This window comes from Erigeron canadensis, chromosome 6, assembly GCF_010389155.1.
Source record: "Erigeron canadensis isolate Cc75 chromosome 6, C_canadensis_v1, whole genome shotgun sequence".
In the NCBI taxonomy this organism is placed as follows: domain Eukaryota; kingdom Viridiplantae; phylum Streptophyta; class Magnoliopsida; order Asterales; family Asteraceae; genus Erigeron; species Erigeron canadensis.
Window position 1 is genome coordinate 24,594,843 of NC_057766.1, and position 14,234 is coordinate 24,609,076.

Consider the following 14,234-nt stretch of genomic DNA (forward strand, 5'->3'; position numbering starts at 1 on the left):
CAATCTCCCTTTTCACAAAATATAGAGAAGGTGAGTAGATGGTTTTATACCTTTATACATACTCAAAGCCACAAATATTTCAAATTAGTGACAATTGTATTTTTGACCTCTATTTTCTATAGAAAAATGGTTTTCCAATTGATCTGATCGTGCTTGCTTCAAAAACTTCTTTAAAGTTCATTTAAAAAAACCACCGATTCTAGGCTTTTATATATAAAGCTACAAAGTTAATAAATTGTTACGATAAAAAGAAGCCGATTGTATGTTAGATAGCCTAACTAACAACCCCAATATATAGCCTCTACCAAATTTAAACACTCTTAAACTTTTGGGATATTTGCAACATCGAAAACCACACACCAAGTTGAATGTCATCTGGAAAACATGTGTGGGTCTTGAATACTGATTTGTTTCAATACCAGAAATAAAATTCGTTGCAACAAATTACTTGTTTTCACTCTTTTCTTGGAACCACGGGTCATCTTAACCATAATGCCAATAGAACAATGGCTTGAGGCCCCAATTATTATCGTTTGGAGTGAAACAACATCATTTCTATGTGATTAAATTTGAGTAAAACAGAAAATTACAGGCTAGCCAAGTGTATTTGGCTACGAAAGGACAACCTAATGAAACAAATATAGGATCTGTAATACAACCCATAAAGCCAGGTATCAACTAGACCCATTACACTTACCAAGTTAAAAGAACCCCAAACGTCTCAATAACTGGTGTTTGGCATGAAGATCACATGACTCAAGCTTCATAGGATTGAGTTCCCCACGACACAATCTCACAGCTTTGAGATTGAATAATCCAAGGCATCAACCAAAAAATCTGCACACAGAAAATAAACCATACATACAGGGAAAGTTTATACACTTATACATAACTTTCAAGTTGCACCTTATATGACATAGCTTAAGTCGATGAATGTATACATATGATTAAGTCGATGAAAGTATACAAAGGTTACAATGAGAACGACAAAAAAGGTTCAAAACCACATAATTAGCTTCTGATTCACATGAGATTGACTTTGTGTTAATGTGAACATTTTGGATCATTCACATGTGAACAGATTGAATAACATGTTTTCAACAATTATTTTTTCTAGTTATTTGAACCTCTATTGCCTATCAAATTTGTATCAATCTAATGATATATGACATCGCATGTAATTTTGTAGTTCTAGCAGTTCTTGACCTTTTTGTTTCTCGCTTAGTCGCTTCACATTTGAATAGATCATATCTATATGTATTTCATACATATATATGGACATGAAACAATACATCACATGCATGTATGTGAAGAGAAGAGGCCTACCTGCATCATCTTTGTTGAAGCACATGGGCGGTTTTATTCTGAAAACATTCCCATGCAATCCACCTTTGCCAACTAGAACCCCGAGCTCTTCAATCACGAAACGAAAATTAAAACGATTATATCAAGATTAAATGGAGCAATTTCAAAATATAGGCATACAAATGAATCTGTGATTATTTATCTCTAACTATATAGTAAAACACACAATTTTAGCAACAAACTAGCAGAAGATGGTGATCACAATCATTATTTGAATAACTGTTGTATATAAAGTAAACATTTAACAATTGCCTATTGCAAACGTATTTAAAAGCTAAATCAAGGAGAAGGGTCAATCAGGTGGGAAAGTCACCTATCGCGTATTCAATGCATAGAACTTCCAAGTTCCAACATCATTTCATCCAAAATATGGATTATTATTAAAAAAAAATTAACTTTCGTAATCAACAAATCATATTGACACACTATTTGTGAATTGTGATTCATTTCAAGATTCTTTTGAACAAATGTGCTTCGGATAGACCTGACCCGCACCATTAAGTTAATTATTTTGACCCAATACCTTACCCACGCACTTTGCCAACTATCGGTAAAGCTCCTGTGCAAGGTTAAGTTTTTGATGTACCTCGTAGTGTTTCAAATAAAATTGCAGTTTCGGCCTTAGCAGGAGTTTTCTCTTTCCGGTCAGTCACGAGCTCAATGCCAACCATCAACCCCCTCCCTCTCACATCTCCGATTACTACACAACAGCATTAACTTCTATAAGATATTGTCATAATTGAGATTATTCCATGATGTCAATATCAAGAAGAAATTACTTTCATATTTTTGTTGAAGATCTTTCAATCGCCCGTTCAAATGGGAACCAACATCAGAACAATGTTTTTGACGGTTTTCCTTATCAAGAACTCTAAGGACAGCAAGTCCACCAGCCGAGCACACAGGGTTCCCTCCAAAGGTGTTAAATTGAATTTTTTGGGACAGTACTTGTGCTATTTCAGGAGTCGTAACTACAGCTCCCAAGGGTAAACCATTTCCAATTCCCTGGACATAGTTATTATGGCATGTTAGTCTGACAAATACAGATATCATGAAGGATCAACCTGTATATGTATTGGTTTACTGTTATTGACCCATAATATCAACATAATCAGATAGCTATGATCCACAGTCCGTTGTCAACAAACACTGATTGTTTAATGAAGATAATTAATCAAGTCGCACATCCAAACACCACTTAATTATAACAAAAGACACTCATCCACAGACCACAAGATTGCAAGAGAAACCCAGTGTAAAAATGTAAAATAGTAAAACCATTTTTTTGTTTGATTACCAGAAGACAGAGGTGACAGTTTTGACCCGTTTAATTGGAGCAGGGTGATGCGAGGTTACTTTAATCTCAGACGAGCCAGATAAAAATAACTACCTACAAAGGAAAAGGGTTGAAAGTCGCCCAAAAGTGTGTTTTTAATGCATGCTTCATCCTATATTAAAAATATAGATGATTATAATCATATCTAATGCATGAACTCATTAACTTATCATGTTTATTTTTAAAAATAAACAAAAGAGTGTTATTAGGTCAGTCTGACCAAATACGGTTCCTGCTGTAACAAGACTACCCATTTTGACCCGTTAACCAACTGATCTAATCCATTATGCAATCTCTACAGGAGATCTTATCATTGCTTAAAAATAGTAAATTAAAGCAAAAGAGAAAACACAAGGGGAATGGTAAAAGAAAGTAGAAGTCACCTTTGCCATGGTGACAATATCAGGAATCACATCCTGTGTTTGAAAACCCCAGTAATGACTTCCAGTGCGGCCAAATCCAGTTTGAACTTCATCAGCAATGCAAACTCCACCCGCTTTACGTACCATGTCATAAACTAACTTTAAGTAACCCGGGGCCAATTCAACTGCTCCTCCAACTCCCTAAAGTCCAATAAAGATTTCAACTTAAAATTATTCGTAAAGTTCCACAAAATATAAAACAAGATTCCATTTTAGGACTAACCTGAATGGTTTCAGAAATAAAACCAGCAACTCTTCCCGAAGTACCATGGTCAATGTGATCTTGTACATCTTGAGCATACCGATTAGCATCCGAGCCAAAGACACCACGATAGGGGTTTGGATTTACAACATGATGAATTTCACCCTACAAAGTTCCAGTTCAGATATATAGGTGAATGTATATATGAGAAATTAGGAAAGGAAGATTCAAAATGTCTTAGCAGGGTTAGTGCAATCTGAACCATGCTAAGAAATCTCTTTTTTTTTTAACCTATCACCCAACCCACCCAAATCCATTGTTTTAGTTAGACTCATAATATTTGGCTAAATACCAAGCTTTAGTGAGTAGACATACCTGTGGTATAGGGTACTTCCATGTATTCAAAGCTGTCAAGCCAATCGTACCTGCACTTCCACCATGGTATGCATTTCTCAAGGCAATCATCCCTAGGTTACCACTGTATAGTCGTGCCATTAGCATTGCTAGTTCATTTGCTTCCGTGCCAGAATTTACAAAATACACTACCTGTTATACATTTTTACCGCATATTATCCTCAAATAAATTTTGACCTATCGAGCAATAGACTCTTCAAATTATAATTGTATATAATGAAATCGAAGAAAGATGAGAAGCAGGATTCAATAGATGACTCGCATACCATAGTTTGTAACAAATTCCTTCTGTTTACTTTTAATGTCAGAATGACTACTTTTAACAAAGCTAAAAATGAAAAAAAAAAAAAAAAAAAAATATTTGTCATTGTAAACAGAGATGGGGAACAATGAAAGGATTACATTGCATTGTCTTAAGAAATAGCAATGATTACAAAGGGAATATATAAGCCTTGCTTAGCTTGAAGACTAAGCTTGGCCAATGCTAATGGACCATGACCTTAAGATAACTACAATCTGACTAACTATTCTAGCAGTCATAAAATATAATGGCAACTAAAGTGGAATATATGGGTGCTAGCTTAGAAAATAAGGTGTTAAGTTGTTGAAGCATAATGTCACCGACATTATAGTATAAATACCATATTCAGGAAGCACCAGTTTCACATTAAAGCTCCAAACCAAATAATATTATAAAGTTGAAGATGGCATACACTGCACACACTATCAAGTAAGCTTTAGGATTTCCATCCGGCAAGTTTGGCCTCTAAGAAGGTGAGAGTACCTACTGGGACATCAGACCAACCCCTCAAGGATCTAACTTGAATGTAAAGCTAATGGCTACAAAAATAAAAAATTATGCTATAAGATAGAAGACAGACCTTCAGATTTCCAGGCATCTTTTCTGCTAATCCCTCTGCAAAATCACCAATTGCATGGTGCAAATATATCGTTGTAGCATGTTGAAGAAGCTTGTTTTGCTCTTGTATAGCATGTAAAATTTCAGGATGGCAGTGACCGCATGAAACTGTAACTATCCCAGCAAATGCATCAAGATAACGCCTCCCATTCTCATCAAATAAATATTGCATCTTCCCTTCAACTATATTGAGCTGTAATGATTAATAAAAACACTATTATCACTACACTAGCAACAATAAACTCAAAAAAACATTGCAACTTAACCAAAATCCGAATAACACATTTGGGGTTTCCACAAAATCTTTAATGATTACATTTTAACAAACAAAACAATCCCAAATCAAGTGCAAGTACACATTTGGGGTTTCGGGAATTTTTAAAAGATGCCCTTTGTAAGAAAGATAAAATCACCCCACTCTCAATAGTCATACTCACTTTCTTGATAATTCTAGTTTTTTAAACATAAGTCAGCTGAAAAAAAAAAATATTTAACGTATCAAATTCAAATTGAACACACTCCTCAGGTCAATTCAAAACATTTAGTACACTTGTTGAAAAATTGGGACAAAACTATTCTTATGATAGAAAGTAATATGAAAGAATTTGGTGCTGGCAGTGTCTTGGTGGATCAAGGTGTAAAAGGCAAGGTGCATCAAACACCATCAGCACCAAAATTTGTCTTACACTTTCTAACATAAAATGAGACTTTAGCCTGAGCCTTAACGATGATACTTTGTCTATATGGTAGCCTAGTGATGAGGGAAATGCAACATAAAAACAAATTTAGGGGTTAAGTCCTACCCATCTAAATGATTTACCTTCACTTATGTTTGCAGTCAGACCGGTGAATGGGGACTGATAATCAGTGGCGCGCCCACGACCAAATACCACCAGCTTCATTTTTCTATTTGACCCGGTGCATTTTATAAAAATTGAAGCTTTTTTACAAAATTTTACACTGTGGGAAAAAAAAGATTCATGTGGTTCACGGGCACCCCCCGGAGTCCGATATAGGGTCAATTATCCATTGTATCTAATGAACCATACATACCACTAATCAACACTAAAGCAAATATACTGCAGTATATTAAAGGGATCATTTCTAATCCTAAAACTATTTTGCATCAACACTCAAACAAAAACACATATTCACCTATACATACATACATGCATAGATATATCATTATATATACGTATATAATCTATATAAACATGAACTCAAAGGAAAGAAAACATAAAAAAGAAGATTACAGGCTTTTGGTAGTAGTGAAAAAGAGAAGGGCCAAGATACTTCTTTCTCTTTTCAAATACTTCATCAGCTAATGGTCCTTTATATGGGACCGGCTGATAATCAAATGGAGGTATCTCCGGCGGCTGCACCGACGAAACCCGGCGGAGAGAAGAAAGATCAGATGAAAACCGCCGGTGAGAAACAAGATTTGATGAAACCCACTTAGAATTTATGAAATCTTTAAGGGTTTTACAGTTGATGATCTTTCTTTGCAACCCCATTATTGTTTTGTTTGATTTGCAGAAAAAAGATGGTAGCTTTTTTGTTTTTGGATAGAGATAGGTGGAAATGGAGTGATGAAATAGAAGTGTTTATTTTTTAAGGTGAATCTTTTAAACTAAAAAATGAAAAAGATATGGAGTGTGACTTGGAGTGAGGTGGCATCATAATTGTTGAATTTGGTGTGTATCCAACAACTATTTATGAAAGTGACAAGCTTGTTTATTAAAACAAAAACAATGATTTGAATGTATGTTAACTAAACGATAAACGATTATAAATAAATGACATGGCTTTTGTTCGGAGCTTAATTAATTGAGTTAAATTTTTAAATAAAAATAACCATTAGAATGTGTTAGTTTGAAACTTCATCTCTAATGACTTAACTGAAAAGTCACAAGAGTAACAAAAATAATGCTTAATTTATGGAGACACTACAATATAAATCTAAACATACACGTGAAGAAATACCAAATAAGCCGATAGATTAGGAAAAAAAATTAGGTTATATTTGTTTGATAAGAAGTCACGGATTATGAAAATGATAACTTTATAGTAACACCTTATAATCGTGGGTCGGGTAGTAAAGATTGATGAAGGACAAATTTTTCACTTATCTTTTGTTTGTTCATTGCAACGAGAGAAATATTTATGTGTAATCATTTTTATATACCTCGTTGTTTTTTAAATAAATGATACTCATTTTTAAATAAATGATATGAACCGCTCTTTTGTAACCTCATTATATGCCCATGAATTAGCCCAACTAGTTTCCAATAAAATTCCATATAACATTTTTTTATGTGATTAAAAACCCAAATAGCATTTTTAGTCGATCATGGATAATGACGACTTTTAAGTTTTAACATTCATTTTTCTCTTATCGAGACGTTACTTGTATCAACAAAGCTTTTAGAGTAGGGGAGTACCTCCCAACCTTTTGTCTTCCTTCCCACCTTCTCCCCCCCCCCCAACCGTTTTTTTTTTTTTTGTTATACGATCATTTTAGGTGGAGACCAAGTCGGGGACAACTTTCCCCAAGTCCATCCCCACCCTTCCGGTACCGGGGGGTCGGAGTGGTGTTACACCCAGTGACCGAGCGATACTCGTTTGGTCACCGATGTACACCGATGTCACACCCCACCCAGGGTGGGTCCAGGGAGAGAGTGACTTCTTGGAAGCACAATGCAAATTATAACAACCGACTTCTAAATGAGACGTTTTTATTATAAAAACTTCTTTATTCATTACATTATATCAACGAGTTCATAACTTTATCACATAGATTTTCTAAACAAAGCAACTATAATACTATAAAACCTCCTTGTCTTCGTGAAATATGCAAATGTGACTTGTATAGTATGCTCCATTTTAAACCTTAGTTTCCTGAGAAATACACGCTAAAATACGTCAACATAATGTTGGTGAGTTCGTAGGTTTTTACCATAAACGTTCACATGGATCACAAGATTTCAATAGTAGTATAAATATCATAACAGATATAAAAAGACCAATAGTTTTGTATGCTATGCCTTGAGTACCGATGCCTTAACCATTGCTACCCCTTTAGTTTGTGTTTTACTCCAACACTATAGTTCCAAATATTATATGTCCGTTTAACCTAGATAGCATGACTAGCCCGGACAGGGGTGTCAACCCCGATAGTACTATCCATAATATTCGCGCGTTTGTTTCACGGCTCAAGTTAACAAGGGGCTTTCATGAGTGATTGTATACATAGCTATACACAAACTATTAAAAGTACTTGTGTCCATAAAATTGAGCAGTGTATTCTCACCCCAAAATATAAAATATTTTAAAAGAGGGGCTACGAGACTCACCTTAGCAGCAAAGGTATAGTTATAAGCAAGACAAGTTTAGCTTCAATGAAATTGTCCTTTAACGGATGATTATGGACTTTTATTACGAACTTGAAACTAGACCCGTAATTTATCTTAAAGCAACTCTCGAACAAACCCGATACAATTTTAGAATTTATTTTAAAACGAACTCGAACAAACTAACGACCCTTATATTGCCATTTTCCCTTGAAACTAGTTTATTATTATTAATGTTGGTGTGTTGAGAATGAGAGGTAGAGTCGATGTTAGTGTGGTTTGGAAATGCATTTAGTCCCTATTTATAGTACAAGGAAAGGAGGTGATTTGATTCAAAGCCGTGAGCAAGAAGGAAAGGAAATAGAGGTGTCACAATCTTATTTGTCTTACTCATGAAAAAAAATTGCGGTGATGAAGCCAAAAGCTTTAGAATGGCAAGTCTATAAGTATGAGGAAGCAAAGCTAGATAATAATTCTTTAGACATAGATTGATGATTGAGCAACTTCTTTTCTTTTTTCCTAGTCTTGTACGACAACAATTGGAACCAAAATGAGGGCCACCTTTGACTTTTATTTTAATAGTTTGTCATGCTTGTTTCAAATATCTCCAGCATATAATATTATGTACATACAAGCTATTAAGTGTAACAATTCCTCCATCTCTAATTTAACTAAATAATAATAGTAACTATTATATTCTAAATTTTCTTGTTGTGTTAATTACGCAGGGGAGATTAGATCATGTATCATATTTCAATTAAGATTTATTCAAGTTTATAAAGGCAAGACATAATACAAAAATATATAATTAGTTTGACTAAGCTAAAAATTTGCATATAGCACATATATTGATTTGGTTAATACTTAAGCTAATTAATAAGAGTATTTTTGAGGGTTGTTATAGTAGGTACCCATTGAAGGGAATTTTGTCCCGAAATTCAGATAAAAGCTTTTGGTGGTGCAGATTCTAAAAACAGGTGAGGGTATTTTTCTTTAAATTGATCTTCATGTTCCCACGTGAACTCGGGACCTCTACGAGAGTTCCATCGAACCTTGATTAACGGGATTCGATCGTATCTTAATCCTTTGACCTTCCGATCCATGATTTCGACAGGTTGTTCAATAAAACGAAGTTGATCATCAACTTGGATTTCTTCCAACGGAATGATAATACTTTCATCAGACAAACATTTCTTCAGGTTTGAGACGTGAAAAACATCGTGAATGCCGCTTAATTCTTGAGGTAGTTGTAGGCGGTAAGCAACAGGACCAATCCGTTCGAGTATTTCAAACGGTCCTACGTATCTTGGACTTAGTTTCCCCTGTTTTCCAAAGCGAACAACGCCTTTCCATGGCGATACTTTTAACATAACTTTATCACCTATCTGAAATTCTAACGGCTTCCTCCTAACGTCCGCGTAACTTTTCTGACGATCTTGAGCAGCTTTTAACCTGGTTTGGATTTGGATAATTTTCTCAGTTGTTTCATGTATGATTTCTGGACCCGTGAGCTGACTCTCTCCAAGTTCTGTCCAACATATCGGAGATCTGCACTTTCTTCCTTAAAGTGCTTCGAAAGGGGCGGCCTTAATGCTCGCATGGTAACTGTTATTATATGAAAATTCAACTAGCGGTAGGTGTTTATCCCATCCTTTGCCAAAATCAATTATGCATGCTCTTAACATATCTTCAAGAGTTTGAATGGTCCTTTCACTCTGACCGTCAGTTTGGGGGTGGTAGGCGGTGCTAAGATCTAATCTAGTACCAAAGGCTTTTTGAAGGGTCTGCCAAAATCTGGATGTGAATTTGCTGTCGCGATCAGAAATGATAGATACAGGAACTCCGTGTCTGGAGACAATTTCTTTTATGTAGACTTGAGCCAGTTTCTCTGTGTTGTCCGTTTCTTTAATTGGTAAGAAATGTGCGGATTTTGTGAGTCGATCCATAATTACCCAGATCATATCATAACCACTTGAGGTTTTTGGAAGCTTGGATATAAAATCCATAGTTATGTTCTCCCACTCCATTGGGGTATTTTTGGCTGCTGTAGCAATCCTGACGGTTTTTGGTACTCGGCTTTAACCTTTGAGCATGTTAGGCATTTGCTGACATATGTGGCTATTTCTGTTTTCAGGTTAGGCCACCAATATAGTTCCTTCAAATCGTGATACATTTTATCTGCTCCAGGATGTATCGAATATCTCGTCTTATGTGCTTCACTCATTACCAATTCTCTTAATCCTCCATATCTAGGTACCCATATTCGATTCATGAAGTACCTAACTCCATTCGTCTTGACTTCAAATTGCTTGTCCATACCTCGTAGAGATTCTCCTTCTACGTTTTCTTTCTTTATTGCTTCAAGTTGGGCGTCCCGAATTTGAGAAACAAGATTAGTTTGAATAATCATATGTAATGCTCGAACTCGAATCGGTATTATTTTCTCCTTTCTACTTAGAGCATCAGCGACGACATTTGCCTTCCCTGGATGGTAGCGAATCTCACAGTCATAGTCATTCAATAACTCCATCCAACGTCTCTGTCTCATATTTAGCTCCTTTTGATTGAAAATGTGCTGAAGACTTTTATGATCTGTGTACACGGTACACTTTGTGCCATATAAATAATGTCTCCACATTTTCAATGCAAATATCACGGCTCCTAACTCCAAATCATGTGTCGTATAATTTCTTTCGTGGGTTTTCAATTGACGTGATGCATAAGCAATGACTTTCTTTCTTTGCATTAGAACACAACCTAGTCCTTGATAGGAAGCATCACAATATACCACGAAATCATCATTCCCTTCTGGCAGTGCTAGAATTGGTGCATTACAAAGCTCCAAGAGCACTCATCCATAAACCAGCTACCCGTATCACCGAAGTTACCGGTATCACCAAATTGATGTGATACCTAAAGGTGTAAATGGGTCAAGCCACAAAAATTATGGGCTACACTCATTTTTAGTTATTTGGCTCGAACTCAAATAACATATCAAGTTTGTGGTTGAACTCAAATTAAATTACATATTTGGTTTTTTTGTGGGACACCTCTTCAAAACGGTTTATATGGACTAAAAGTGTTGACAAAACACAAAATAAGGTGAAATTAATAATTTCGTGAAGTTAGAGATGAAACCTGCAATTTGTAACCAAACCCAGAGATGAAATTTGTAATTTTATATAAACTTACAAAGATATTCTTAATTGAGAGTGGGTGCTCTGATACTTCTAATAAAGTTTTGTAAGCTTAATTATATTAGAAGACCATCCAATGTTGAATAGGTTTATTATACAATAGAACGATCCTAATGAATATTACCCGTAGTAAACTTGTCGGGATTGACTTTGAGTAGAACTATGAAATCAGGCACACAGATTTAGACACAATTTACCATTTTGTTGCAATACTTCATCCCACTTCAACTATGAGTACTGCATACATGACTTTACCTTGTTAACGACTATACTTGACGTTACAACCTGCAACATGATCACATTTTTCTATTAGTGACCATGAGCTCCATCGGTTAAAATAAACAATAATGGTTAAGATGATAGGAAGCACATGAACAATATTTCTAGGAAGTTTTATTAATCTATGGGTGGAACGCTGTAAGGATTGTTTTATGTATGCAAGAGTATCAACTCAAATATATTAACTTTATAATTGTATACAACACTCTAACAACAAAAATATGATATTAGGAGACCACCGACATTCGGCGACATGTTGGATTTAGAAAACGAGAAAAAAATCATTTTAATTTAATTTTTGACTATTTGGGGGCGACGACAACGTAGTCTCTGAAATGCTGATTTTTTTTGTAGTGTCTTACTGAATTTTTTTTGAAATGGGCGTTTTTGGAGTGTAGTTTGTCAAATAAGTTTTGGGTCAAAATTTTTTTTAACCAGATAAATCGGTAGTGCCACTACGGCCTCTCAAAAAAAACCCTCGAATCTGGTAGTGAAAATACCGGTGTCAACTACGAATATCGTGACTGGTAGTGCCAATATCGGTCTCGCAGATTGTACACTTGACAGGATCTTGACTGAGTGGGGCTAAGCGCGAAGAACGAGACCGGTATTGGCATTACCGGTCTCAAATGTTGTATATGTATATATATGTGTGTGAGCTTCTTTAAAACAGATATAAATTTTTTTAAACAAATATAAACAAGTTCAGTTATACAGATATTATGGCTTCTTCGTCGTAATCTGACCCATCATTAAAACCTATGGTAACATTTCATGCATCGAAAGCGCAATGTAAAGAGGATATATACAACGAGTATGAACTTTACCTCAAAATTAATGATTGTAAGCTTCTTATGGAACAAAGAAAGCTCGAACATGAGAAGATAATAAAAGAAATAAGCAAAACTGGTAGCAGAATCATTATAAGTAAAGAAATGCATATGAAATATCTTTGAGTCTACATTACCAAACATCGACAAAATAATTTCTGAATATGACAAACTACTAAAGTTGATTGAAAGAAAGATCGACTATGCCACAACTTATAAATTGCTAGCTAAAGACATTTTTCGTTAATAATTTTATGTAGTATTTCTAATGTGTATTATTTTGATGTAACTTTTATATCGTTATTATGTCAGGTTTTTATTGTTATTTATAAAAATATCTATAAAATACACAATATATATATTATTAATAAAATGATATTTATTTTTAAAAGCATAAAACATAAATATAATACATAATAAAATCTATCTAGCATCACCCGTTCCACATCCTGGTAGGCCACGACGAACCCTGCGAGTCCTTCGCGGAGGCACCTGTTCTTGTTGTTGTTGTTCTTCATCTTCTTCCTCTTCTTGTTCTTCGTCATTTCCCAGATTTGTAACTGGGTGTTGAGAGAACTTGGAATGTTGAAATTTTGTATTGGAAAAGGAGAGAAGTTTCGCGCCAGTGGACCAGAAAATAGGTAATCAGGTGCAAATACATTAGGGGAGACATTGTACATATTGTATGGTACATTCGAGGTAAAATAACCCGTATTTCTTCAGCTTATAACCACAACAATTCTGGGTTTCTTACGGTGCGGTCATGGAAAATATTGTGTGAACGATGGGTATCTTCAGCTTGTAACCAGAGACGGAGCCAGGAAATTTTTTGCGAGGGGGCAAAGTTAAAACTTATTTGTCATATTTATAACCGTCGTATCTGAAAATGAAAAAAAAAACAAAAAAAAGGGCCCTAGCTTGAAAATAGAAAATGGACCCTCAAAATAATTTGTTATCTACACCAGGTCTAACACTCATATTTAAGAATATTAATTTTTTTTAATAAATAATGACCACACGTATCGAACAATATCTTATTAAATGAAAAAGTAGTCAATCATATAATACAAGAAACCCAAAAAATATACTTCTTTAGATATATTGTAATCAACTTATATATATATATATATATATTCTCTACATTATGATAATTATGATTAATTGTTTGTCATAAATATATATAATAATTTGAAAAAAAAATACATTTTCTATAAACAATTCCACTATAATATACTACACATTTATATACCCAAACAACGAAAGTTTTTTCTTAAACTATACTTCGTTCTTTCTATTAAAAATCAAAATAACTCGGGGTTTTTTAATCTCTTAATGACAAAAATCTATCTTAAAATTAATGCTTGATGACCAATGACATCCAAATAATAAGTTTATGACAAGTTGACAACGAAGGTAACATTTATATTTATTTCCTACTTATTTTTTTTTTTACTTTTACAAGGAAATTACAAATATACCATTTAAATTTTGAAAATTTACATTGTACTAAAATTGGAGTTGGGGTAGCTGACCCCGCTGCCCCCAAGCTGGAGTCGTCCCTGCTTGTAACCACAATAATTCTGGGTTTCTTGGTTCACATGTAACTTAAGAGATGCCATTTCGGTTTTGAAAATAAAAATATTTGATGATTCAAAAGGTGAGAAATATATGTTTTGCTTATGAAATGAATGTATGTTTTGTAATGTTTGCGTGACCATCTATCAGAACATATGCATGTATATATAACTTGATAATCTGCAAGGTTGCATTGCTTTGTTTGTCGTGACTTGTGAGACCGGGTTTGGGAACCCCGGTTTCAAGTGTGTTGTCACATCAAATGGTCACGTCTACTGTAGCGTCCTGTGGCTCTGAAAAAGGTTCTGAAAGCACTGCGAGACCGGTATTGGCACTACCTGTTTC

The 14,234-nt window shown here is 34.7% G+C and overlaps 1 protein-coding gene across 1 annotated transcript; it reads right to left on the reverse strand.

Annotated features, from left to right (window-relative positions):
- Positions 1 to 430: 430 nt before the first annotated feature.
- On the reverse strand, positions 431 to 6,295 carry LOC122603434 (alanine--glyoxylate aminotransferase 2 homolog 1, mitochondrial). Its single transcript, XM_043776133.1, has 9 exons — positions 5,912 to 6,295; positions 4,621 to 4,851; positions 3,701 to 3,871; positions 3,347 to 3,490; positions 3,085 to 3,264; positions 2,145 to 2,370; positions 1,952 to 2,065; positions 1,327 to 1,413; positions 431 to 837 (listed from the first exon to the last, which is right to left on the reverse strand). Exons 1-9 carry the CDS (start codon positions 6,170 to 6,172, stop codon positions 794 to 796), a joined length of 1,458 nt encoding a protein of 485 aa, XP_043632068.1. The 5' UTR covers positions 6,173 to 6,295; the 3' UTR covers positions 431 to 793.
- Positions 6,296 to 14,234: the final 7,939 nt, after the last annotated feature.

What these genes read in the sequence shown, in the direction of transcription:
- LOC122603434 (XM_043776133.1), bottom strand. Translation starts at nt 6,172, where the DNA reads ATGGGGTTGCAAAGAAAGATCATCAACTGTAAAACCCTTAAAGATTTC. An exon ending in TTATTTCTGAAACCATTCAG is followed by an intron (nt 3,265 to 3,346) that starts GTTAGTCCTAAA and finishes ATTGGACTTTAG; the next exon opens with GGAGTTGGAGGAGCAGTTGA. An exon ending in ATATTGTCACCATGGCAAAG is followed by an intron (nt 2,371 to 3,084) that starts GTGACTTCTACT and finishes AACTATGTCCAG; the next exon opens with GGAATTGGAAATGGTTTACC.